The sequence below is a fragment of the Phyllopteryx taeniolatus genome, chromosome 16 (assembly GCF_024500385.1).
Source record: "Phyllopteryx taeniolatus isolate TA_2022b chromosome 16, UOR_Ptae_1.2, whole genome shotgun sequence".
Lineage (NCBI taxonomy): Eukaryota > Metazoa > Chordata > Actinopteri > Syngnathiformes > Syngnathidae > Phyllopteryx > Phyllopteryx taeniolatus.
In genome coordinates this window covers 12,254,491-12,282,279 of record NC_084517.1, presented here as the reverse complement: position 1 = coordinate 12,282,279, position 27,789 = coordinate 12,254,491, and the positions used below count along the sequence as shown (strand labels likewise).

General features: G+C 41.8%; 1 protein-coding gene across 8 annotated transcripts; it reads right to left on the bottom strand.

Annotated features, from left to right (window-relative positions):
- Positions 1-578: 578 nt before the first annotated feature.
- Positions 579-26,745, bottom strand: usp7 (ubiquitin specific peptidase 7 (herpes virus-associated)). Of its 8 annotated transcripts, none has more exons than XM_061748552.1 (31): positions 26,054-26,745; positions 23,146-23,259; positions 22,843-23,041; positions 21,168-21,306; positions 20,945-21,033; positions 20,716-20,824; positions 20,433-20,563; positions 20,110-20,164; positions 19,944-20,024; positions 19,096-19,186; positions 18,732-18,814; positions 17,688-17,797; positions 17,232-17,409; positions 15,441-15,585; positions 15,200-15,330; positions 9,014-9,148; positions 8,350-8,451; positions 8,171-8,276; positions 7,689-7,781; positions 7,537-7,604; positions 7,237-7,337; positions 6,977-7,130; positions 6,721-6,788; positions 6,317-6,425; positions 4,327-4,404; positions 4,159-4,259; positions 3,962-4,061; positions 3,373-3,492; positions 3,234-3,305; positions 3,042-3,132; positions 579-2,373 (listed from the first exon to the last, which is right to left on the bottom strand). In XM_061748552.1, the coding sequence occupies exons 1-31, from the start codon at positions 26,142-26,144 to the stop codon at positions 2,267-2,269; spliced, it is 3,351 nt and encodes a 1,116-aa protein (XP_061604536.1). In that variant the 5' UTR covers positions 26,145-26,745; the 3' UTR covers positions 579-2,266. The 8 variants fall into 8 exon arrangements, 6 of the variants coding, with proteins under 6 accessions (XP_061604536.1, XP_061604537.1, XP_061604540.1 ...); XM_061748553.1 differs by having other exon boundaries at positions 6,317-6,419; XM_061748556.1 differs by having other exon boundaries at positions 17,253-17,409.
- Positions 26,746-27,789: the final 1,044 nt, after the last annotated feature.

Below are 27,789 nucleotides of genomic sequence, written 5' to 3'. Positions count from 1 at the left end.
CCCTTGTCTATTATAAAAAACTGCAGCTTTGGCCAAATGATTCATCCTGGTGCCAATGAAGTACATTGAAGGGAGTTGAGGAGCTGCATGTAGCGCTTTGCCACCATCTTGTGGGACCCAAAGGCAATTATAAACCTTTTTGGGGGGCATACCGTGCACCCCAACGGGGGGATTGCATACAATACAGGCAACTAATTTTTATAGACTTGTTACTGTACTGATACATGTTCAAATGATTAGCCACTTATAACACATTTTCACGATGACAGTGATACTGATGAAAAACCGAAGGCACTTTACAGCGACATGGACCCGAGGAAAATGATTTGATTCGGTATTAGGCAGTAAATACTACTTTTATACTAGGGTTTACAACTTGCACATTGATGTCAGTATTACACAACCTACTGCAAAATAATGCCAGATTACACATTAAAAAAATAAAAATACTAATACATTTCATATTTGTATTGTTTGAGGGGGTTTAGTATGTCATGGCCCTTGAACATGCATTGTTGAAAAAGTGATGTTCATTAGATCTGAAATCACAGTGGTCAACTGGTATGAACAAGCAGCAGTCTTTTGTAGAAAATTTTATTCAACATACATTTTCCAGCAAAAAGGCAATATACAGGAATAGTTGTCGTACACTGCTGCTACACTGAGGATTTTCAATTGGGGGGGAGGGGGGGGAAAAAAAAAAAAGACGCGTGATTCTGCAGGTAATCTTTGTACTGCACTTTGAGACGAGACAAAACTGATGCAGTTAGTTTGGAAAACAAATGAAAATGTAACAGAAAATAATTGTCAATGGTACATCAGGAACACAAAGGGGTGGGGGGGTGGGAAACCTACACACGAAATATGAACAACTGGCTCCTTCTGTACCCCACAAAAAGGCGTTTCTCTTAAAATTTTACATGTTCATATTTTTAAATATACAATTCTTAAATGTAGTCTTTACAGAGCCGCTCTATGCACTGAGCATTCCATCTGTGCTGTCAAAAAAAAAAAATAATCGTTAGGGTGCGTTTCTTTCAAATGCTGGTTTTTAACTACACAATCCTCAAACGTGCCAACTCTACAAGTCTGCTGCTCCCGATCACACCAGCACAGTGCGCTTACTGCTCCTAACCACCAAGGGGAGACACTTACACAGAGCAGATGAGAGGAAGTGAGAGATGGATGGAGAGATGACAGAGCTGCTTTGGTGCTCCATGGGAGGAATGACTGAGAAAGCGGCCAAATATCAAACAAGAGAAACCCAGGGACTCTGCGTCACCCCAAAAATCCAAACATTTTCCAGTCCTGAGAACTCTCTGATGTTAAGTGCCAGCGTGCAAGATGAAATACAGACAAATTTCTTCCTCATTTTTAACCCCGTTTTATTTTTTTTTTCTTTAAACATTTGCAGATTCTTATTACTATATGATAATACAAGTTTTGCAGAAAGAGATCAAAAACAAAAAATCCTCCCAACAAAACTAAGTGAGACAACTGTGCGTAAACGTGGAAATACTTAAATTCGTTGTTGTTGCACTAAAAGGGGCGAGAGCAAAAAATGTAAGCACACTCGGGCTGCGTAAAAAGATTGATGCCAACAGTTCCCAGCTGTTTTGTTGTGGAGAAATTCTTCATCCTCCCTGCCAATTAGTCCTCGCAAATGTACTTCTACTCAGCTCTCCTCACAGCAGCAAATCTTCATTTAAAATCCACCCACCCTCACCCCCTAAAAAAAAAGTGAGGCAGATGAGGGAGAAATTAAGTCTAGAACTTTATGTATATTTATATAGATATATACATTATAGTATAATATTTCATCGTGTCGCACTTCTCCACTTATTAAAATCCTAATTTCTGCCACTTCCAGGCAACAACAGAGGCAGTCAACAGTTAAGAGAAGCCAGAGAGAAAGAAAATTTAATTAAAGAGGGGCATGGCTTAAAGAAAAAAAAAAAAGAAAAAAAGACCCCCCCTCCCCAAAAAAAGGGGAGGGGGGAAGCAAAAAGCAAAGTTGTTGTTGCTGTTTATGTTGGAGTTGAAGGAGAATCCATCAGCTGCAGCAAGATGGGCTGAAGACAAGAGCCAGTGCAGAGCTCACTTGTGTCCAGGCGGGGGGCTGAAAGTGATGCGCACACATACGAGAGCCCACATACACGCGCACACACACACACACTCACTCACTCAAGCGCACACACGTGAGGTTGGTTACAGTCAGTTATGGTGAGAAGGAGGCAGGGAGGAAGAGGAAGGACGGCGGGCTGCTTTAGTTGTGGATTTTGATTGCTTTCTCCAGGTAGGTATAGCGACCTCTCTTTGGAGCTTTGTTGAAATGATCCAAGCCGAGCCATGGGCGCGGGTGTGACATGTTTCCTGCAGCGCGGCGAAGGGACACGCATCACACACACAAGAGAGAAAAGAGAGACACACCTTTGTCAACAGGATCCAAGCAGCGCACTACTTTACACAGGTGATTCTCCATTGGTGAGCAAACAAAGTCGATACATTGAAAATACACGATTTACCAAAACAGCCAAGATTTTATTTTGATTACTTTTGCAAACATTTGGATGATGTCTAGAGGGTGATGTGCAGTAGGGCTGTCACTATCGAATCTTTTTAGATTGATTCTCGTATTGATCGAATAATAATCCCCCACCCATTAAACTATTTACATTTTTTCTATTTTATTTTATTTTTTATTTTTTTTAACTACCACCATGCATTTTATTTTCATTTATGAGGGATGGACTTCAATCCTTAAACTGCATGTTGGTAGCGAGTGTGTGGTATACATTTATTTGGTAAACAGTATTTGAGACAGGAAAATTCTAAATGGTTAGCAATGACCATTTTGGGCCAAAAAACAAACTAACATTCAGCTCACTCATACTTATGTTATATGTATATTACACATCTAACAGTGTCTTAAATTTGGACAAAGAGACGGAGCGCAAAATATCTGTGCGTGTGGACATGGCTTTAGGAACGGGTATGGTACGGAAATGATCTGCTAATAGTGTTGTGTCGTCAGTAAATACCTGGCTGTGGTTCAAAGTCCTTCAGGTTGACCTCGTACTCGTCTTCAGTGATGTACTGATGTCGACCCATCATCACAATAGCAAACTTGAACTGCGGTGTGGAGAACGGAAACATGTTACACAGAACAATGGCCAGAAATCAACATAGACAGACACTACACTATTTGTGTAGGTCAAAGTGGGATGCTGTACCTTCTCAAATTCTTTCTCTTGGATCTCCAACATTGTCTGGATCCTCCTCATCACCTCTCGAAAAGACTCACCCTGTTGGGAAGGTGGAGACAGGTGAGAACCAGACAGTAACACAGACACACAACACAGAGACACAAACCTGTCTAATTTTGAGCAAGAAGGGTATCCCAAACGTGCCGAAAACTTCCTTGTGGAAATGAGCGACAGGGATAAGAAGCTCGCTTTCCTTGTCCAGATCCACCTGGTCCACAGGAATCTCCTAAATGACCAAGACCAACAAGAGTGAGCAAGAGAGCAGCCATAGAGTTCATTAGAGCAAATTTTAACGCCTACTTATGAAATATGTTGCCATGCAAAAATATTGGTCACCATGCCCCGCCTCTCAAAGGCACAGGCATGTACAAAGACACCACAATACTACAGTATTGTACATTTTATGCTTGCATTTTTTTGTGTGCATTCAAATAAATCTACAATGTGTTTAATAAGTATACTTGTTTGAAGTGTGTGGGGTGAGTAAAACTACATAAAAAATATATAGTTTTTCTATAACTCAGATTTCACTGAATAATAGTGTTGCAGTGTATTCATTTTATTCTTGATTAAACGCTGCAGGTCACACAGACCCGTGAGCACTTGTAGTGCACCAAAGAAACTGATTCAACTGGAGGGTTAACTTGGTGTAAGGACAAAGTCAACCAAGCATACAGACAGGGGCACTTGCATACCTCTATTCTGAAGGTGCGACTGGCAGCTGGAGATAAACATTCTAGAAGCTCGTCCTCCTGGTGAACCCCAATGATTTTATAGCTTACTATCTCTAACAGCCTGCAGGGTGGATGAAGGGAGGGTGGATTAATGCTGCGCACACCAAACAAGAAAATGGCTGCAACAGAGACACACGCACAGACGAGAGGGGGGATACCTAAGCTTCTCGGATCCTTTTTCGGAGAGCTCCACTGCCTTTTTACATTCATCCAACAGGTCGCGAACACAACCGTGTTTGTCAGGGTAGAGGGTGATCTCCTGCAGAGAGCATAGCTGTGCTGTCCACATCACATATCTACTAATGTGTATGTGCGCGCGTGCCTACCTCCTCTCTGAACTGGCTGTTGAGCCATATGGATTTAAAACTCCTCCTGTTTTCGAAGTCAGTGATCTTCATTTTCAACTGTGTGTGTGGGGAAAAACAAATTGATGAATACTGTATGTTGTGTGTTAGTTTGCAAATTCCACACATTTGCTTTTCTTGCTTATGAGATGAAAATCTACCATCAGTATTGGAAGGCATAATACAGTAACTATTTACATAATGGTGGAAACATAGTCCTCGTTCCCCTTGAACCAATCCTTTTATTTGCTGTAAAACATACTTATTCGCTGTTTTTGTGCTCAGGCCTATGGAAGCGTATTGCTTTCACTTGGATTAAAAAAAACAAACTCCTGTTTTTCTGAGTAATTTTTTTGAGGGCTTTGTTTTTTTTGAATATTTTTTTTGTTTTTCCGAGTAATTTTTTTCCCACCTGTTCTTCTAATTATTTTTTATTAGTTATTGGGACACATCGAACTCACGTGAGAACTGCAAGTGACTCTTTGCGGACTCACTAATGGCGGATTACTGCTGGGCCGGGATTGTGGTACATACGCCAGCGAAGACGATTCAGTTGCACACCATGCGGGTCCAGTATTTTCATCAGTCTCCTGATCGTCTCGAGTCACCACGTAGCCAGCCTGAATGCATTTTCAATGCATCATCTTGTATCCATGGAGCATACCATATCTGTCCAACTGCTTCTGGACAAACATTGCTGTATCTCGCAGATCTGAATGGGCTTTCCTCCTGAACAAACGCAAAGTCCGCTGGTGCCTGCGTAAAGTCGACAAACTAATAACAATACCATCTATGTGACTCAAAGACAGAAGTATCTCCCAGTGTCTTAAACCCATATCAAAATAAAGCTTGATCAAACTAAAGCCGGTCATGTTGCTTACTACGGAGTCCGCAAAGAGTCACTTGCAGTTTGCAGGTTCTCGCGTGAGTTCGATGTGTCCCGATAACTCAGAAAAACAGGTGGAAAAAAATAGTCAGAAAAAGAGAAAAAATAATAGTCAGAAAAACAGGTGGAAAGAAAGTCAGAAAAACAGAAAAAAAAATCAAAAAAACAAAGCCTTCCAAAAAAAAAAAAATAAAAAAAAAAAATATAAAAAAAAATAAAAAAATCACTCAGAAAAACAGGAGTGTTTTTTTTATCTAAGTGAATCCAATACGCTTCCATACAGGCCAAAGCACCATTATTGATGCCAATAACTATGTTGAAGTGCGTTGAGGAACTTTGTGTAGGGCTTTGCCACCATAGGCAATCACAATCCTTTTTAGGGGGATGTCAATTACTCGCGAATAGGGGGAACACTGTGGTCGCTACGGCCATAGATGCTTAGGCTTTGTTACTACATTTTTAAGAGCATCGGCCTGACTGGAGAAGCCCCAAATATTTCAGTTTGAAGAGGTTTATAGAGCACGGACACTTCTCTATATGGCCCATGCTTGTAATTTAACCAGCGCAACTCTGGTCATGAAGTAGTAAATGTACACAATTCGGAAACATACAGACCAATTGCATGCATTGTAACTCCTCTCATGTGACATTTGTCACATTTGCGAGCTGAGTGAGTGTGAGGCAGGTAAGAAAGTGAGGAGAGGGGAGAAGTTTAGTGTGAACAGATAATGCTAGACTTTAAAACAAAAATCTTATGAAATGGCGTGTAAGAGCAGTTTAGTTATTAGTTCATATCTGTCAAGTCTAAATTGTTTTTGAAAGTGTAGTTTCTTCTTCAAAAGCATTTGGACATTTATTGGAGTTCTTAAATGCAGGCAATATGCAAAAGTGCTTAAAAACAATCTTTGCGCATATACCAAGAACAACAATTCATTTACATAGACAAGAGCAGCTGGCAGGAAGCGTTTGAAACTTTTATTACAGCTTCTAACCTAGTCTGAAAGCAGCTGTGCCCAAAGGACCATGTTCCTACACAACGTGGAACCAGACTAAAGAGCCAGATGGACAAAAGCAGAAAGTTGTCACCTGCTGATAGTAGAGTTTCTTGGGCTGCCGAGGTTTAAAGAATTGCAGCAGGTCCCGCAGCGTTCCCTCATAGTTGTGTCTGAGAGGATTCCCTGGACCGTCCCTGTACCTGGCCACCACACCACCAGGCAGGGGGGAGGATAGAGAAAAGGGGGAGGGGGGGGGGGGGGGAAAGGAGGCGGAGGGAGGGAGGAGGAGGAGGAGATCCAAGTGGAGAAAAGTGCAGAAAGGCAGTAGAGAGAAGAGGTGGGAGGAAGAGGGGAGACAACAAAATAAGGTGGGGGGGGACAGGTTATGCAACATTTCTGCGGCATGTCATCAAAGTCAACCTTGTCCATGACAGCACATGCAGGCTTCCATGATTGTGTGAATGTGTGCGTGTGCGTCTGAGACGAGCCTCCTACCCCTGTGACTTAAAGAACTGCAGCAGCATGGGATCTGTATTCAACCTCTGCGCTACCGTCTTCGCCACCTGACGCAAAAAAACATCACGTTACTCTTCATCTCCCCTTGTTTAAACAAGGTTTTTTTTTATTTCACTTGCACAATAGCAATGACAGACCAGTGTCTTAAATCGGCCTCGCCGCACCAAAACAGATTTTAAGTTACTCAAAATACCGAGGTATTGTCTCCTTCCCTCGCTTCCCAGCAGTTCTTTACCTGAAAATAGTTCATGCGGTTGGACAGCGTGACCACAAAGCCTGGATCATTGTGGATGGTCTTGTCACAGAAAATGACATCTACTCGGTAGTAGAGGTCTCGGAAATACTCCTTGGCCGTTGGCAGCTCACTGCTGTCGTTCTCTGGGTCGTCCCTGCGTGATTGAATGAAAACGGATGAATCAAGACAGCAGAATGTTTGGCTCTCTCTGTTGCTTAAAAACAGAAAGAAAAAAAAACACTTTGATCAATGCGTCTTACTTCTGGAAGACAATGATGTCCCCGTCCATGAGTTCATCCAGGGCCTTGTCCAGAGAGACATCATAGTCCTGAATCCGCTCTGTTAGATTGGGCTTTACTTCCTGTAATGAACAAGGCATTGTGGGACATTTAGTGTTTTAGAACTGCAAAGTCAAGCTGCTTGCTGTGCTATGTATGTGAGAAAATGAGATGCTATGAATGTGCAAAAGGAGAGTGTGTCAGAGACCGCTTGTACGAAAGGAGCAAAGTTAGAAACAGGGTGGAATGTGTCAACAAGTACGGGATACAGAAATAGATCACCTCATAGAGGATAAGGCTAGTTTCCTGCTGAAAGCCTGCTCGCTCACACATGACTGGTAGCAGGTCTCCTGGTAACAGACAGAAGAGCAGAAATAAAGATCTCACACTTTTAAACAAGTGTGCCGTGTTTTCTGGATGAAGCTGCTACTTACTTATTTTGCAGGATATAGGTGTGTAGATATGTCCACAATAATTTAAGCTTCTTGTTTTGGGGTCATACATCTTCAAGAACAACATGACATCACCTGAAAGGACAAGAGAGGCAAGAGATTCACAGAATACTCCAATACATCATCATTCCAAAATCAAAAGACAACATTTCATAATTTTTCCAAATAACATGGATCTGATTTTTTGTATTTCGAGTTATAAAGCATCCGGGCCACAATCAAATGAATGCCAATTGTAGATAATGTGACCGTACCATCATCTGTTCAAACAGATTAGATGCTCAACATAGAACAAGCCACATTCTCTAAATAGAGCCATTTTAAGAAGGCTTGCATCCCAAAGTGGATGCCATACTTCTGGTCATTTGCATCCTGGTCTTAAAAGCCTGTCCAAATTGAATTCTAATATATTGAAGTTGAAAGAGTTAGACCGAGTTGGATAAGGGCTTCTTATTTGTACTTACGATCTTTGTCAAACTTGGGTAGCGTGGCCCCACTGGCTGCCAGTTCGGGATCCACTGTCTCCAGAAATATTGTCCATGGATTCTCATTGTCACTCAAGCCAATCATCTGAAGGAAAATCCCACATACGTGAGAAGGCGCAGTCAATAATAAAGAAAAACACAGTCACCCAATCACTCACCGACTTGTTGCAGTCAGCCTCGTAGTCGAGCATAGCGGGCCGCTTAGTTCCGTTGCTGCGGGCTTGCATGGGCCACAACCTCATCTGCTCCTGTGGGAAACCCTGCAAGCACATCAGTTTACTTTCACAATGCAACTGGAAAATCATAATTGTGACATAACTGTAGGTGTCCTGTAAACCGATTCGGCTGTTGACTAAACAGTGGTGTCTTTGTGAAGCCATCTGCTGCCTTGTATTGTTTAGAAGTCTGACAGCAGCATGTCTTCTTTTCACTGCATGAATAAGGACAATTTGCTTGAGTCGTGCTTTTGAAGTGCACACTGCTATTACCCTTCTGAGAATCAATAAAGGATATGCCTTATTTGGCAGTCGAATGTATAATAAGTGACGTTATCAATAACATTATTTTATGTTCAATAGCACCACCTGATTTTCTCAGTAACAAAATATTCCCGTTTACATTCTTGTGACCAATAAGAGTGATCTCGTGCTATATTTTGGTGCATTTTGGCAAGCATGGATTTCTACAGTGCCAACAGGAACTGAATCAGAGAGAAAACCCACCGACTGACTGGGACCATGCAAAGCAAACTTTAGGAGTGAAAGCAGCATCAACACAATGGCAAAAGTCGCAAAGGCTCTGCCAGGTCAGAATATTCCTCACCATGGTCTGGGAGAGGTTCTGGACAAACTCTTGCAGCGTGGAGCTCTTCAGGACTTTAAAGACTGTGTATTTCACCTTCTCCTCATCATACATGTCATTTCCCTGATGACCACAGAACTGGTCCTCTGTCACCATCTGTACACAGGGGAAGCAATAGGAGAAATATAGTCTCATGGTACAATGATCACAAACAGTACACAGAGGGACTAAACTCAGATGCACAAACTCTGGTCTCATGCTCTTTTCCTGGGGCCACTACCAATGGACTGCATAGCATTTCATACAAATCAATTCAGCTGCCTTTCACAAGAGTCCACACTAAAAGTCGCCAGTATAAATCATAGGTTTGTCAAAAACACATCCTCACAGTAACCTTTTGACTTGCTGTCAACACGTGAGATGACGCAAACAATCAAGGTTATCTTCATAAATAGATCATTTGGGTGGGAAAAACCAAAGTGAAAAATGTAATGGTTAACATTTCAGAATGCAAACTTTAGTCAACCCCCAATACGCTAGTAATTTAGGATCACTCAATGTGGAACAGCAAACCACAATGGCTAGGTTTTAGAATACAAAACACATACTGCAAACAGTACTTTCTGGGGAAATGTTTCAGAATGTCAGCAACCGCCACAAAATGGCTAGGTAAAAAGCTGGTTTAAAATGTTATTACTAGTTTTATTCAAGTGTTAATCGGTGGGCAGTACTTTGCGCTCATGTGTTTCAGCAGCAGCTTGAATGGTGACAAAAACAGAGGGTTTAACTGTCCACAGCAGACGGCCCGCTTACATAGCCAACAGTCAGGGCGAGGCCACAGTCTGACAAGATCCTTTAGTACAGTTTGAAATTAAACTGACAGCTAAGACAGCCACCATGTCAGCGGCAGTCATTCTGACCTGCTAACAGACTTATGAGAGTCTAATAGAATCAAATGCACTAAATAACCAATTATAATTAAAAAAAAAGATTTTTAAAAAACACATTCTTAAACCTTCCCGAGAGCAGGGATTCCTATAATTGTAATGCATAACTTTAAACAAGTGGTCTGTTCTCATAATTACGCTTTTACATTTTTTTGTTTTTATTACAAAGGTGGAAAATGAAAAATTAAGCACACTTCATTTTCTGCTAGTTAGGCCTGTCTCCTACAATGTAAAACCACTGTAGCTGGTTATTTCATACATCTATGCAATCTGGCTGAAAACAAAGACATTGAGACAGAGCTGCCAACCTATAGAAATTCACTTCCAGAACAATTTGTCCAAATGTCTGAATTCCCATATTTTGCCTTTCTGGCGCCAATAACAGAGTTAAAAAAAAAAAGATAACCGTTCACCGATCCGATCACAAGATGGAGCAATGTGTCTAGTGTTCATTGACTGTATATACTTGTGTACTGTATACAGAGTATCTTCACAAGTATTCTATCATACTCAAAAGTATGCTATCATCTAGCATGTACACAACCATCAACCCATGTTACATGAGGGTTAGCACTAGTATTGGCTAGCATACAAGCTCGTGCTGTGCGATATTAAGATACATGCAGTGCAGTTTAAAAAAATATTACCATATGATACAAATCTCTTTCGTTTATCTCGTTATTTTGATCTGTGGGGTATTGGGTTAGCTGTGTTGCTACACTAATTTAGCGTCAGAGTTGTGGTTCATCTAAAGTCAGCTCAGCTCATACGAACAGCGTAACAGTCACCCTTCTATTACATCATCCAGGCGCAAGATTCTCCAGGCATGACTGATCGATTACAGTCAATCCGTTACACAAATGTGACTCTTCAGTGAGGGTTGAGGGGTCATGCCTGGAGATTGGGGCGTAGGGATGTCGTGCTAAAGACTAATGTTATGCTGTTCATGTGTGAGATTAATAAACATCTCAGGCTGTGCAGTGTGCATGCGCTCCAAGTGTAGGAGTTTATGACCATTTTGTGTGACAAAAGCAATTTTTAAACGCCTTACTCCTCGGACCAGTATCCGACATTAACGGTGGTCCGGGGCCACCACCTACATATAGACGCCGGTCTGCTCGGACCAGTAAAAATAAAATGTTTAAAAAAGAAGTAAAAACTCACCGAAGATGTTTGCCTGCCATTATTTGCAGACTGAAATACCTTTATCACCGAAATATCCTGTCCAAGACAGGATGTTGTGATGACAAGAAAAAATCGTGATCGACAGGCGCCTGACTGGATAAACGAGCAAGAATGAATCTCAGGCGGCATTGTGGACGACTGGTTAGAGCGTCTGCCTTACAGTTCTGAGGACAGTGGTTCAATCCCCGGGCCCGCCTATGTGTTCATGTTCTCCCCATGCCTGCGTGGGTTGTCTCCGGGCACTCCGGTTTCCTTCCACATCCCAAAAACATGCGTTGTAGGTTAAGTGACAACTCTAAATTGCCCGTAGGTGTGAATGTGAGTGCGAAAGGTTGTTTGTTTGTATGTGCCCAGCGATTGGGTGGCAACCAGTTCAGGGTGTACCCTGCCTCCTGCCCGATGATAGTTGGGATAGGCTCCAGCATGCCCACGACCCTAGTGAGGAGAAGCGGCTCAGAAAAATGGATGGATGGATGAATTAACCTCAAGTCGATACCCAAGGCTAACGAGACTAACCCTGCTAGCTTCATACCAGCGGTAGCGGGACCATGGAATGGCGGCAAGGAATAACAAAGTGAAGCTTCATAATCAGATGATTATGTCCAATTATGTGCGGATCACAACTGCAAGCTAACGAGAACTTTATTCATCATATAAGACAATGTGCACCAAAACACTATGGCGCTGTCGTAACATACGACATACGGCTGGCGTGTATAAATCATAGGTCTTCGCATGATGGTCAAAGGGGCTAAAACGTTTGGCGAATGCTGCCTTTATATATTAAAAAATAGGCTTTACACGATCAGGATTTTTGGGGCCGATCACCGAGTTTAAAAAAAACTATCACCGAGCCGATCACAAGATGGAGCAATGTGTCTATTTAAATGACTTGTCCATTGACTGTATATACTGTATACTGAGTATCTTCAAAAGTATTCTCTCGCATTTTAGACAAAAATGAAAAAACATTACCTCTAGGGGGTATTCAAGGATTGGCCACTGACATAAGTTGAAGTTTTTAGTCGGGTCAAACCAATATTACAACATGACAGAAATAATGGGTGCTAACTTAGTTTAATTAAATTACTTACACAGAAACTTTAGAGCATGATTCGAGAGAACGCTGGCATGTTAACCTACAACTGTTAGTGCTAGCACTAGCTTGCTAGGCTACATAACATTTTGTTGCCTGCTTGCGAGCCATATCGTATTAAAAGTAGGTGAACATACCACAAGCAATCCGTGAATGAACATCGTCTCCCGAGCATCGGTGATGACCACCACACGTTTTCCCTTATTTTATCATTCCCCCCGACCCCACACAATACATTTGCATGATCTATTGTTGGTGTTGTCGCCATGTTAACGAGTGTATCCGGTGCCGTTTGATTTGACAAGATAAAGCCCAGTGTTGGAAAAAGACTGGATGCGGTGGTATCGGAATATATTTTATTGCAGTAGTCTGACATAGTGCAATCGTGAAAGACCAAATTTGGCAGTCTGAGGTACCGCAAAAACAGTCCCACACCGCTGAATGATTTTTCACCGACAATATTGAAATAAAACTTGATTGGCTGTCAGATAGTTACAGTACTACATCACAAGACAAGTGACAAGGCTATTAATAAACTAGCTTTTGGATCGGTACACGACCGCAACGTGGCGTAAATGTCTTTTGCGGAGCCGATCAACGGCGAATTATGACAAAGCTGATCATCATAAAATGCTAATTACCGGCAGATACAGATCAAGCCGATCAGATCTGTTTATGATAAGTCTAGTTTTCATTAAAACATTGATAGAAATATAATTTTCCTAGTGAACCATTTTTACAATTATGTACTGTAGTAGCTGCATGGTGGTTAGCACATTCGCCTCACAGTTATGAGGACCCGGGTTCAAATCCAGTTTGCATGTTCTCCCCATGCCTACATGGGTTTTCTCCCACGTTCCAAAAACATGCATAGTAAGTTAATTGAAGACTCTAAATTGCCCGGAGGTGTGAATGTGAGTGCGGATGGTTGTTTCTATATATTTGCCCTGCGATTGGCTGGAGATCACTACAGGGTGTACCCCACCTCTCGACCATAGTGAGCTGGGATAGGCTCCGGCAGACCCGCGACTCTAATGAGGATAAGCGGTACGGAAAATGGACGGATGCGCCCTATTACAAAAGGAATACATTCACTCCCATTGACGCAGTATCCCTAAACGCACCTCGCACACCTGCCTTGTTTCATTCTTAAGAGTGAAATAGGAAATGCAGGTGTACATTCTATTAGCATGTCCAAACAGGTCCCTCTGCTGGTCACTTTTAATATTAGTTGATTCACTGTATATTACAGTACACCAACATCGCAGAAGACTCTAGGATGAGACTATTGTGCACACGTACATTGCAGGGTAATATTGTGCAGCCCTAATACACAGAGTACACAACATCAAGGCACAATATTTTAATAACTGTTTTATTCTTGGTGGACGACTGGTTAGCACATCTGCCTCACAGTTCGGAGGACCCGGGTTCAAATCCAGCTTCGCCTGTGTGGAGCTTGCATGCGTGCGTTTTCTCCAGGTACTCCCGTTTCCTCCCACATCCCAAAAACATGCACGGTAGGTTAATTGAAGTATAAATTGCCCGTATGTGTGAATGGTTTGCCTATATGTGCTCTGCGATTGGTTGGCGACCAGTTTAGGGTGTACCCCGCCTCTTGCCCAGTCCCGCGACCTTCGAGAGGATAAAATGGATGGATGGATATTTTATTCTTTAAAGCATTATTGCAGTGCCTTGATTTTAGTGACGTTAGTACACAGTCACAGACATGATTGCAGCTGCACTAATAATTTCTTAAAGGGGCTTAAATAACACAGTAAAAAGGCGCTAATATCGAAATTATCACTAAAACTTAACGTATGGTATCATGAATGTACGGGGCCAGTACAAGTTCTGAGAGAGCCACCACAACTTGGCTGAAAAAGGCTCAACTTCGGACCTTGCCTCGGAGGCAACACTAATACCAGCCAAAAATAACACTCTACCACAAACTGTCGTGTGCATATTTGTTTGATTATTATGTGATGTCACTAGCACTTTCGACTAACAGTAAATGGCAGTAAATAAGTTAAACCCACAGACATTTTTTTAATGCCAAGTATACTGCACAGAGTATTAGTAGCTCCATCTAGCTGATATACTTTCAGTTTCACTTTTGACTGTGCATGAAGTGCATTCAAGGACCACCCACAAAACAGGACCTTATTTTTAATATACATATATATATATATATACATATATATATATACACACATATATATATACACATATATATATATACACATATATACATATACATATACATATATACATATATACATATACACATATATATATACATATATACATATATACATATACATATATATATATATATATACACACATCCCCTAACACCAAGATCCCACAAGATGGGGACAAAGTAATACTTTTATTGCTTTGGCCTGAGCACAAAAACAGCAAATAAAATATTCAGGGAATAATGGAGGATAGTTCCAAAGAAAATCCATGAATGTCTGTCAAACTTTGAATATGCGGGGGTTTACTGTACTGTCTATAATGTCTGAATACATACTTGCTACAATAATTAGTTGTATGAAGAACAAAGTGTTTAAAGTGACCACTGTTTCCATTATGTGTTGTGCATAACTACCAATATAATGGATCTGAGGCTTTTTAATTTGCAGGACTAAATCTGCTGGCTTGGCTATAAATGCTTTGTTTTTGTCTTTTTTTAGGGTGTGTGCCAACTAACATTTAGAGCAAACAACATTCACATCCACCTGCAAGCAGCACTACTGTAATGGTGCCATTTTGGCTGTGACAGAACCATGCCAAACCAAAACAAGAATCCATGTGCACAAGCTAATATTGCCAACAATGCTAACCATGAGCTAACCAGCATCCAAGATTAACCCTTATAAAACAACAACAATGGTGATGGAGTTTCCGACCCCCTATCACAGCATAACATTTACATGAAAAGCAACCATGTGAATGGTTCTCCTGATTTCCTACCTGAACTTGCATGTAGAGATGAGCCTCTTGACGCTCCTTCCTCTTCTGTGCCTCCACCCTCTTCTCCTCCTGCAGACGTTCCACCAGCTGCTGGGGTATGTCCACGTCAGTCATGGGTAGGAGCACCTCACCTGTGAAAAACAGAACGCATGTGTGTTAGCTGGGCCCATTACTTCCTTTCCCTATGCAGCCTTTCAAGGGACATGGGATGGTTGCACTCCATAAATACTGTGTTACGTACTGAGCTTAGACTCCCGAATGTAGACCAACATGTACGCGTTGGTGCAGTGGCGAACTGAGAGGTCATCATCGTGTCCACCATAGTTGTGCTCAATGGCCTCCTCCTTGGTACAGCGTGACACAACGTCATCGTCAAACTTGCACCACTGCAGGAGAGCAAAGAAAACGCAGAGCAGGTGGGAGGGGAGAAGCACTTAAGATAACCATTTATATTAAGTGACTCAACCAGATGCTTTCAAACAACATACAGTCAGGTGTTCAATGTATGTTACTAGGCTTTACATGATCAGGATTTTTGGGGCCGATCGTAGAGTTTTAAAAAAAACGATCACAAGATGGAGCAATGTGTCTATTTAAATGACTTGTTCATTTATTGAATATACTTGTGTACTGTATATGAGTATCTTTAAAAGTGTTCATTCTCTAGTCCAGTGATTCCCAACCAGTGTGCCGTGGCACATTTGTCTGCCATGAGCAACCTTCAGGTGTGCCGTGGGAAATTATAAAATTTGACTTAACTGCTCAAAAAATTATTCATTTACAAGTAATAATGTATCTTTATTCCTCTATTTATGGCAGTGAGGCATGGTGACAGACAGAACAAATGCTCTTCTATTAGATGGCAGGAAGTACATACAGGAATTACTGTGCATCTACTTTTTGTGACATTTTTGTTTGTTGGTGTGCCGTGAGATTTTCCAATTGTAAAATATGTGCCTTCGCTCCATAAAGGTTGGAAATCACTGCTCTTGTCAATCTAATCAGTCAGGTCAAACCAACATTACAGAAATAATGGATATACTGTAGTTGAATTACTTTATTGTAATTAAATTACTTCACACACACACACACACCGAAAGTTTAGAGCATGATTCAACATAACGCCGGTACAACCGTGAGTGCTAGCAATAGCTTGCTAGGCTGCATAACGTTTTGTTACCTGCTTGCGAGCGGTATCATATTAAAAGTATGTGAACATACCTCAAGCAAGCCTTAAATGAAGGTAATCTCCCGAGCACACGGTCCCCCCCCCCCCCCATTTTGTTCTTATAATACACACATTGCAATGTCGTCGCCATGGTAACGAGTGTATTCGGTGGCCTTTGAGTTGAAAGACGGGATGTGGCGGTATCGGAACACAAAATTTTATTGCAGTAGTCTGACAGTGCAATCGTTAAAGACCAAATTTGTCTTTTAGTCTGATCCAGGCATTACGTCTTGTCTGTCCCACACCGCTGACGTTTTTTTTTTGTTTTTTTTTGTAATAACTATTGGTTGTCAGATATTTACATTACTACGTCAAAAGACAAACAATCCAAAATAAACTGGCTTTTGGATTAAAATATACTGTAAAGTACACAATAGCAACGCAGAGTAAATGTCTTTTGCGGATGATCGGATCGGCAAATGACGACATTAAAGCCGATCAGCATAAAATGCTAATTATCGTCCGATACCGATCAGATCGGTGTAAAGTCTGTTAGAAGTCATGCTGTGGCTGATGTTCTGTCAGTGATATTCTGCTTCTGACAAAGCAAGATAATTTTTAAGCAAAGCTGCTTTGGAATGAGTAGGTTTTGAAGATGGACATCAAAAGGGTCCATCAATAGTTACTGTACACTCAAAAGTATATTTTGTGGCCGAACAGATGAGCATCTTCAACTGCATCTCAAATACTAGAGCTTCATCATCAAACAACACACCTGACAGGTCATCATCAGTCACAATTGTCACAAAAATACAAAAGCACAAAATTGTTGGTGGAATGTATATATAAAAAAATGGTTCTCACTATTGGTTCCTTGACACTCACTTTGCCGTCTCCCTTGGGGTTAAGATAGACGACGTAGTGACCGCCATGGTTGTCCCCGCTGTGCACGAGCACAGCGTGCAGGATGTAGTTGGCCGGGTCCTTGGAGTCTGGCTTCTGAAGGAAGTCATCCAGCGGTAATTGATCTGGAAACTCAAACCTATGGAACACCGGACGACATCAAAATAATAGTACTAATGATATCAGAAGAAATACAAAAGCAGAATTAGCGCCTCAGAGAATGTTTTCTTGATTATATTAAACACCATGAAGCAGAGCTGTGCAACTTTGGTGATTGCGAAGGCCAAATATGTTCAGGGGGGTGCTCACTAGTGTCCACAGTAGTGTGTGGATGTGACATATTACACTGTAGACACTGAATACATCAAGTAAAAAGAAAACACAAAAATGGTGTGATGTGAAAAGGTTTCCTTCTACCTGTCATTAATCTTGATGTTTTGGTCAGTCTGTGGGTCATACATGAACCTCATCAGCTGCAGGTGAAGGATTGGTGGAAAGGTGAGAAACTTCACTCCTTTTTCAGCTTCCTGTACACCAAACAAACAAGCACCTGGTAAGGCCATCACATCCTGCATTTTGACTTAAATGCTTTCATGACAGATTGTAGGATGCCCTTATTAGGTTACAGCAATGATTGCCCACCACTGTGCTGCAGCCTAGTGTGTCACACGAAATTATCCAATTTCAGTTAATTGGTTTGAAAATTATATTTAGGCCTACTACAAATGTATCTTTGTGCATCCATCTATGCCAGCGACGTATAGTGACGGCAGGCAGAACAATTAAATACTTTCCACTAGATGGCAGAAGGCACAAAGGTGTGTATCCACTTTTTGTGAAAAATGTTTTAGGGTGTTCCATGAGATTATTCGAATGTAAAATGTGCGCCTTGGTTTTGTGAAGGTTGAGATTTGTTTAGGGCTGGGGGGGGAAATAAATAAATAACAGCCCACCCCCAAAATAAAATAAATAAAAACCCAGAACCTTGTTTGCGGAGCCGGAACCAATGTTTCACACCAACATTTATTGCAGACGGACGGATGCAGTGTTGGGCCACTGATAAGCTTTGCCAAAAACGGCAAAGACGCTATTAGATGTGCAATGTACATATATAACATGATATGTGTGACATTAAAAATAAAAAAGCTACCTTTTTTTTTTTTGCATAAAATGGTAATCGCTAAAGTACTAATGCTAATTGTGAATGCTAACCGTTTAGCAAAGGCTGACACTCAGTACAAACATGCAATTTAAGGACAGAAGTGCAGCCCTCATAAATGAGAATAAAATGCATGTTAGCAGGGGGGAAACAAACAAACAAAACATTTGTGGAGGGGGCTAGGCGATTACTCGACGAAATAGCCAGGATAATCGATTCTAAAAAGATTTGATTGTGGCAGCCCTAAATTTATTGTTTACATACTTGGGAAAGATTGTGGTCAAGTTACAATTAAAGCTTACCTGCAGGCCATGCTCTCCTGCATCATATTTGTTGTCCCCATCTAACTGTTCAGTTGCGACATAATCCTTGAATGACTCAAAAACTGGAGAAAGGAGAACATTCATCAGATTAGATACCTAAACATCAATGATCCAATAATTGGTAGTATCCAAAATTAAGAGATCAATTTTAGTTTTTAGCAAAAACAGAAGGTGACTACGTTTATATGTACATTTATTCGGTTACTGACCAACACTATTTAATTAAGCCAGTTTACATTATATTTAATTAACCTGTAAAAGCCCTAATATATTGGTACATAATGACAGAAGCACTGCTTTTGAAGTTTTAAAAAAGAACAAAGGTCACTATCCTCATACTTACTGTTCTTCTTTCCTTTTATGCTAAGCTGGATGTCATAGTAATCCTCTATCCGCTCCGATCGGTAGTCCACATGCTTGCACTGGATGTATGACTGTAGAGCACCACACAGACACACTTATGAAACAACAACGACCTAGATGCCTAATTGAGCTAAAGACTATAGTATTTGGAAGATCACATTTATTTTCAACTTTTTACCCAATACTACATTGTGAGCACATTATTGTGCCAAACAAACTCAAAAATGCAAGCCTATTCGCAACGCTGTTTAATAACTACTACAGTTACAAGAAAACATTAACCCTTTGGAATTACCTGGATTTCTGCATAAATTAGTCATAAAATGTGATCTGATAATTTAAGACAAGAGACAGTCTGCTTGAACTAATACCACACAATTATGTTTTCATGTTTCAATCACATACACCATACCATGTTAGTATTCACACTGCAGGGTGGAAAAAGTAAACCGTGAGGCTAATGACTTCAAGAGCCAATCAGACTCAGCCAACCTAGGGTCCAATCAATGTGACAAGATTGGAGATGTTGGTTAAAGGTGTCCTGCCTGATTGTTTGTGTGTGTGAAGTTTAGTTGCCAAAACCAGGCACTATCATCTATTCAATCCAAAGGTACATTGTCCACCCTGCACTGTGATATTTACATTATTCACACGGAAACATAATTGTGTGGTATTAGTTTAATAAAACGGTCTTGTTGTGGCTTAGAAGATCAGATCACATTTTATGACCAATTTATGCAGCAAACCAGGTAAATCCAAAAGGCTTTAAAAATGTGCAACCACAGCCATGAAGTCTGTGATAAAGAGAATGATGCAGAGAAAACATACCACCATCTTTCCCCTGAAGAGTTTAGGGATTGTTCCCTCTACGCAAGTTCCTTTCATTTTGTTCTCCACATTGTCAAGGAGCTGAAATTCCCATAAATCAGAACACTTGTCTCCAGCAGTCACACAGACGCAGACAATGTGTAACAGTTGTTTCATGAGAACTCACCACCCTGCAGAGCTCTTGAACATCATGTTGCATGAAACTATCTAGCGTTTCCCACCTGCAAATCAAATGGAAACACAAACACATACAGCAGCGATGTTAGGATACAGTAGCTACAGATTAGTACACAGTGGTACATTTCCTCTGCTTTGAGGCACCATACTGCCAAAGCAAGCAATGTGTATCATGCATACATTAGAAAGCTGTTCTACTCTATTTTACTAGCAACATGCAATTGGGAAAAAACTAAATTAATGTAGACAGTCACTTCTAATTCTAACCTTAATGCAAGACACATAACTGGGAAAAAAAGCTTTAAATGTTACCCAAAGGACTTTGTGAGTTTCTTTGTGCCAACAGGCTTGTCGCTGTGTTGCAGCTCATAGAAAACCCTCTGCAGTGCCAGAGGAACGCTCTTGGATGAGTCGTCTCCCTCTGTGGGCATCATGTACACTGCCTGTAAGGACAGAATTGACAGTTTATAACGACTAATTGTGTTCTTTGAATTCTATTCATAGACAAATTAACTGATCCAAATGTTTAGAATTTTAAAAAGTTTTAGGATTAAACCATCATAGAGGAAATGTGTGAAAGCATGAAATAGCTCACCCGACGTAGTTGGTTGGTGAAAAAGAGTGTCTGTAGTAGGCTGTTCATGTAGCAGGTAGCTCCTTGGTTCTTGAGTCCTACATAGCCTGTGTGTTTCTTTGAGTCCCAGCTGGTCACATACAGAGAAAATGTTACAAACCTTAATAGACCCAGACTAAGAACAATCCAGCCTTAGACAGCATGTACCGAAAAGACAAAACAAAAACAAATAAATAAAAAAGTCACGTACGCCACTCCGTGTGGGGCATCTGCCTGGACGTAAACCTCAAATGTGACTTTGTCGTCATCAATAAATCCCCTCTCTGGGTCGGTGACATCCTGAAAAACAATGTTAGGCACAAAGTTCATATGTTCACCAGCGGTTTGAAACAAAAGACTACCCAGGAAAAAAATAACAGCAAAACATTGTTTAAAAGCGTCCGTGTAGAGTCTCAATATATGCATGTACTTACACTCCAGGACATGAAGTTGGAAAAGCCCCAGTCATTCTCTTTGTGGAAGAACAGGTGACCAATCCTGCGACTGAACGACTTCTCATCGTCTTTGTAGTTGATAATCTTTAGCATGGCCTGTGCATGGCACGACCATGACCTGAAGACGACACCATTAAGAACCACTGTTATTATCTAAAGGTTCTCTTCACAATGCTGGAAAAGTTGCTATTAATGCAAGTCTCTATCAAGAATGTCAGATTGCTAAATAAAACATTGTCAGACGCACAAAGCCACTTACTGTAAGTAAACATAGGGCTGAACAGCTAAGTAACACCTGATTACATATAACGAAATATCGCCTTCAAAGAAACATGTTTGGCTGAATTTCTTTGGGGTGCGGGGGGAGAAAGAACTGAAAATGTTGAGATGAATGCTTCTAATGTCTGACATTAGAACCAGTGGGGGGGAATCAATTTCATGTGCATTTGATTACTCTATATTTTACCAACTATATATCTGTTGTCTAATTTAACTTGTTTTTCTTCACATACCATAACATGCACTTGTTGACTTCATCTTTTACTACTCTTAAAGGCAACGCAGGTTTAGAAACAGCCAAGTGACAATGAATGGAATAATCATGGGGCTCCTACATTGATTCTTTTCCTCCGCTTAGTGATATTGTAAAATTATTTATTTTTCTGAGCAGCCTCTGTGATATCTTTTTATTTGAAATGTAGACATTACATTTGAAGAGAGTGAAGTATGTAAGATGATTTACTTTTGTAGTTATATGGAGTGGACCCATTTCACTTTTGGGACTAACGGAATGTAATTGCGGAGGTATATGTTTTAACGGGAGTTAGAATCGTTATTCCCTCACCGTGTGATGTTCATTCACCCATGACTTTTGACTCAGTAGTACACCACTAAAGAGTGACACAGTTACAATATGCTTGAACAATTCAGTGGAGGAGGAGGGTGCGGCGGCTGCAACACGAAGCGGTCCGACTAAAAGGGGCTGCCCGGTGGTGGCCGCCTTGAGCCAGGACGCTTTGCTTGGCAAAGCGGAGGCCCACGGCACCTGATCTGCGCCCATGGGTCTGCGCTTGCTGGGCCAGAGGTTGGTGGAAACAACAAGGCGCTTCTATCTCACCCAGTTGATTGTGGAGACGCTCCTGACAGGCGTAGTACGCCGTAGAATTTGCGACGCTAATGCACTCCTCTCAACGCTGCGCTCACGTGGGCCAGTCAGCCAGTTTATTTCTTTAGACGTACACACGGTCACGTGTCCAAATTAGGTCCTTTTACACTCAAATTAGGAAGTAAAGCGCTGTAGCAGGCTGTCTAAGCGGCTTGGCTTTGTATAGATGGCACAAAACTACATTTTAAGCACAAAGTCTAATTATTTTATGCAGAGAAAATGCCACGGCGATATCGAGGCACTTTTCATTTCCTGACAACATGAATATTGTGACATTCCTACATACGATAATTTTTTTCATACGCTTGCCCGATTGGGAATGCTTTATGTTTTGCTCACTTCCCCGTGAGTATTTTTGACTTGCCACGGGCAATCGGGAATTGGTAAACGTTGAGCCCTGCCAAATAAATGTTATTTATTAATTGTATTAATAGTGTGCCTGTGTAGTCTGCGGCCTAAAAAGCCATAATTCCAAGAAAAGACACCTACGTTGAGTCTGATTCTGCATTGCACTGCAAGAAGAAGCCCACACTCTTCTGGTGTGGCCGGTCAGGGTAGAAGCGTGGCATCACCATGATCTTCCATGGGAGATTGCGGACAAAGCAGGAGGGGCTGAGAACTGATTCACTGAGGCGGCTGAAGCGCTCCACCACAAACCTAAAGGTTGCTTCTGACCGCCAACTAGTGTCTGGGGTAAGTAAAATTTGGGAAATGAGAAACAGAAGGCCTCCAGTTCTCACTGAAAAGGGGGTGAGAACAATGTAAAAATAAAAATATTGTGTCAATGCACACCCTCCTCACCATCCTCCATATCCTCCTCTGTGTTATTGTGTCCGTCTGCCATGGCCATGTTACCATTGATTACTGGGTTGGCCGGAATTCTTGGAGGGTCGTCTGTGTCCCCAGCTGCAAAGACAGAGCCAGTTGAGACAATGCCATAAGTCTGTCTTCATGAAAGGTGGACTGCAAAAACACCACAACCAAATTTTGTAAGGGGGTTAAAAAACATATTTTTTTTTTAAAATAAAATCATAATTCTACTCGACGTAAAAATTGCATCCATAACTGGGAAGCCATTTCCGTGGGATGATATATTTGTTGAAAATTAATGATCCAGAAACATAATATACAGTTCTTTCTTGGGAGGTTTTCTTCAAAAGGTCATGTGAATGTGCTGATTCACAGACAGTGGACTAAAGCAATATTGACTTACTCAAAAAGGATGCAGAGTTATAACACCCATGCAGGCTTAAAAAAACAAACAGGGACAGTCATAGACCACCCAATATCATTAGGCAATTAGAACTACAATGCTGCATGAAACTGTAATTCAAACATTCAGAAAACTGCAGATGAATTTCAGCCAAAGCATACAGCCATATCAACTAAATTGATTCACCATAAGAAAATTAAAGTCTCCCACAGTCCAGACCAAAATCGATTGAAATCGAAAAATCTGTGTGGGTTACCTAATGGGGGCTGTGCACAAGATAAATTCTCTTCACAATCTAATGAATCCTAACCACTTTTGTAAGCAAGACTGGTAAAATATTAACAAGATGATTGACTGCTATAATTAAATTATGATTGTAATTTTTGTATTTATTTATATTATTGCAGTGGGAAGACAAATCTAAGAACTCATCACTATCTGTTAAAATACAAAGTTAAATAAAGGTTTAACTTTAACACACACAATAGCAATGCAAGAAAACAGATATTTTCCATTGAAAGCAATGTGCATACCAACTAATTTTAATCCTTAATTTGGGGCTGAGTTTAGGTGGTGAAGGGCATTACCAAATGTTTTTAAAATGCAAGTGATTCCCCTTAGTCTGCATCAAAAATATTAGCTTCCTGCAATTCTTTAAGTTTAGAATATATGCACCACTCATGTTGCTTAAATTGCCCCGTGGCTGGCAGTGTTTGTTTTTAATACCACAAAAATAAGGTGTGAACATAGTTATTGAATATGTAAAAATTGCAGACAACAGGTTTGGGGACATTTGCTCCACACAAGAAGCATTAAAAGTAACATTCAAAAAGTCTTAAATACCTCGGGATTATTCTGTAAATTTAATTAGACTATTAGAACAAGTCGGCCTACGTGCTGGTGAAGAACGCTTGGCAGTGTGCGTTAAAACAGAAAATCAAATCAATAGGGATAAGTGACGCAGTGATGCTGAGGGTTCGCAGTCTTGTACTCGGTCCAAAATGAACATCAGGAAGAAAAACACACTTAAAATGGTCAAGGCGCTGACGTGCAACGGGTACAACTGCAATGCTGCTGGCAAGTATGCCCCGAGTACAGAGTGGGCTAACAAAAACAGAGATGATTAAAAATGGCGAGCTCCATGCTGTTAGGGCTACCATACAATGAAGCAGCAAATCCCCGCGCTACCCCCAGTGTGGGCCTGGCCTGACTGCGGCGGCAACACCATTACTATAAACACACAGCCATCGGAGCACAATTTAAGATCATTTGGAAGAACATACAAGTGTTTTATTATGACTTGTTGTCCCAACCGCAGTAACGGCAGATTACATACTACTGGCAATTTGGCCAGGCAGGACTGACGCATCTGCGTTAGCAACTTGGCTCTTTAGCAAACAGTTAGCCACCGTTCAGTCGCCACCATTAGCTGCCGTGACAAGTACGAGCCTGCAATAAATGATAGAGGACAAATATAACCAAGAACTACAGAGCATTTACAGAGTGTTATGTGCGAGGCGCTAAATTGAGGTTTAAAACTGGTGTCGTTGCCTAGAAGTAGGTTGGAAAACACAGGCCACCATTTTAGAACGCCACACACCCCTTCCGTCAGTGTTAGCGCATGAGGCTAACTAATGTGCTAGCTAGTCAATATACGGAGCCAAGTTGGGCCTTGAGGCTAATTGCATAGCTTCAAAATTAGCTGCCCTGCTAGCAACATCCATGCGTGTTGCCCGCTTTACACATCAGAAACCGATCACCATGTACATTAGCAAAATTACAAATATAGCCCATATTTATGGGGTTTCGGGTTAGAAGGGCCAAAGGCGAGTTTCGACCTCACAGGCCCGCTTGTGTACTCACGTCACCAAACACGATGCTAACGCACCATCAGCGAGAGGCTGCCATAACATGACTTGGGCGAACAGCTTTTGAGAGTGGGTTTTCACGCCTCGGTCACGTACAAAATGATTCGTGGGCTCTTCAAGCGAGAACGGCTGTCAAAAATCCACCCACCCGTAGCCCCCACTGAATGTGAATGTTTTACTCAGCAATATTTCTATGTTAATTACCACACCAACAAGCCCACTGTTTACAAACAACTCAAATGCACATCAGCACTTTATCTGTATACCTTTCTGTCTGCTCACTTAAGGTACAATAAATGAGCAAACACGAGCACCAAACAGAATGAAAAGTATCCTTTCTTGACACACGAACGCTTTGCAAGACATTTTGGGTTGGACGGTATTCTGTGGCATCGTCAAACAAAACGGGGAAGCAAGCAGACTCAAACTAACAAGCTTATAATGCAAAACGAGGTCAGCTCCACGCACGTATGCTGCAACGGACGCGCAATCAGCACAAACGCAGCCGGTTAGCTACGGGCCCTCATGTTTACTGTAAAGTTCAACTCTCCTCGCATGGATGCTACTTCACGCAAACGCGTCTATTATTTGAGAAATGCTTCCATGTGCAATCACTAACCTTCCATTTCCATATCCTCTGGTTCACTGAGCTGCTGCTCGCCGGCTTTCTGCTGCTGCTGCTGCTGCGTGTGGTGGTGGTGGTGGTTCATGTTTGCAGCTTTTGTCGTTGCGATGCGGGTCTCCCTACTCTCTCGGTTGCAGTCGACGTCGCCCGAGGCCGGGTCGGATGGGAACCAGGTTCTGGACTGCTGCTGAGGTGTGGTGGGATGCGGAGGTGGGGTGGACCGGTCGAGCCTCGGCGGCCGGGCCTGCTCTGCTGCGACCTCGGCCTTGTCCGCTGTCAGCGCCGGGGAGTGAGGAGGGGAGGTCGGCGGGGGAGCGGGTAGAGAAACGCGGACGTATTTGCTCGCTATTCGCCCAATTTCGGCGCCTTTGGTGGGTGCGAGTAGCTGGCTGGCGGCGGGTGGCGGTACGACTCGGGGCTCTGAGGAGGGAGGCCCGCTGAAAGGAACTAAATTATTCCGGCTTTCCACCGGGAAGTGTGGAGCAAAGACACGACCCGCACCTGATGGAACAAATAGCCGGTTTACAGCTAGCTTAGCTACCTGACACACGGTAGCCAATAATAAAAGCTGTAGATACAACAATGAAAACAAAAGCTCGTGCGGTAGACACACATTCAACAACTTTGCCTGCGATATCCCCAGTCCGTGTGCTCCTCCGTGTGTCCCTCGTCTGGGGAAGAGCGGAGGAGAAAGCTATCCATTCAAACCAGGTTGCCAATCGGGAATAGCACTGACGTTAATTTGGAAGTTCGCGGAGACGAGAGTCGCCGCGGCCCCAATCCGAACCGATTCCCCTTCGGAAGCGTCCCTAACAGCGCGAATGACAAAAATCGGCAAGCCGTCGCATTCCCGTCAAAGAAGTGCCGTTCCCCAAGAGGAATGTGCCTGATCATGCAAGCGTTGTGACTTGAGCGGCGTTGGCCCTCGACACGCTCCTCCCGTCTGTTTGTGCGAGGCTCAGTGTGTCGAGTCAAAATGGCGGCCGCGCTTCTTCAAAGAAATGTCACATCCGCATGGAGATCCAAACAGTTGCCCAGCCCCGGCCGGGTTCCCTTCCACGCCAAACCGACACGTTAAATACTCATCATATGTGAGCCATCGTTCGGTTAATTCAAAAAGTACGAGCAATTAAAAAGATGCACACTGACATCTGACCGCCTTGACTCTGCTACGCTGGGGGGGGAAAAAAGCCAAATAAATAAATTTAAATTGACATGCACGGACAACCAGTTTAACACCCGCTTCGTCATATTCGTCATTTCATCTGAAAATTGTTACGAAATGGAATCGTTACGTATAGCTATTTTCACCATTCTGATTTAAAAAAAACAAACCCAAAAAAAACGTATATTTACACTTCTTAGCCCAAACTGGGCATTCAATCATTAATCATTAACCCTTTAACGACCAATACAAAATAATTTGTATTTTAAATTTCCTTTGGCCAACAACTACTTTTCAAAATATGACCCTCTACCAAACGAGGGTTGAAAAAAAGCATATAATCATTCATTTAAAACATGGTCAACCAAACTGCTGAGCTGAGTTTATTCTATACATTGATTGTTTAGAAAAAAAAAATTGTGCCATTTTTTTCCAGAGTACCAATGATAGTTTTTTCCGTCACTGCACCTTTACCTGTATACTCACGCAAAGTCGCGTGATTCTGAGAAGGAGTGGACGTAACGTAAATTTGTCAGCTTCAAAAAGGTCAAGTGAAAAACGTCCA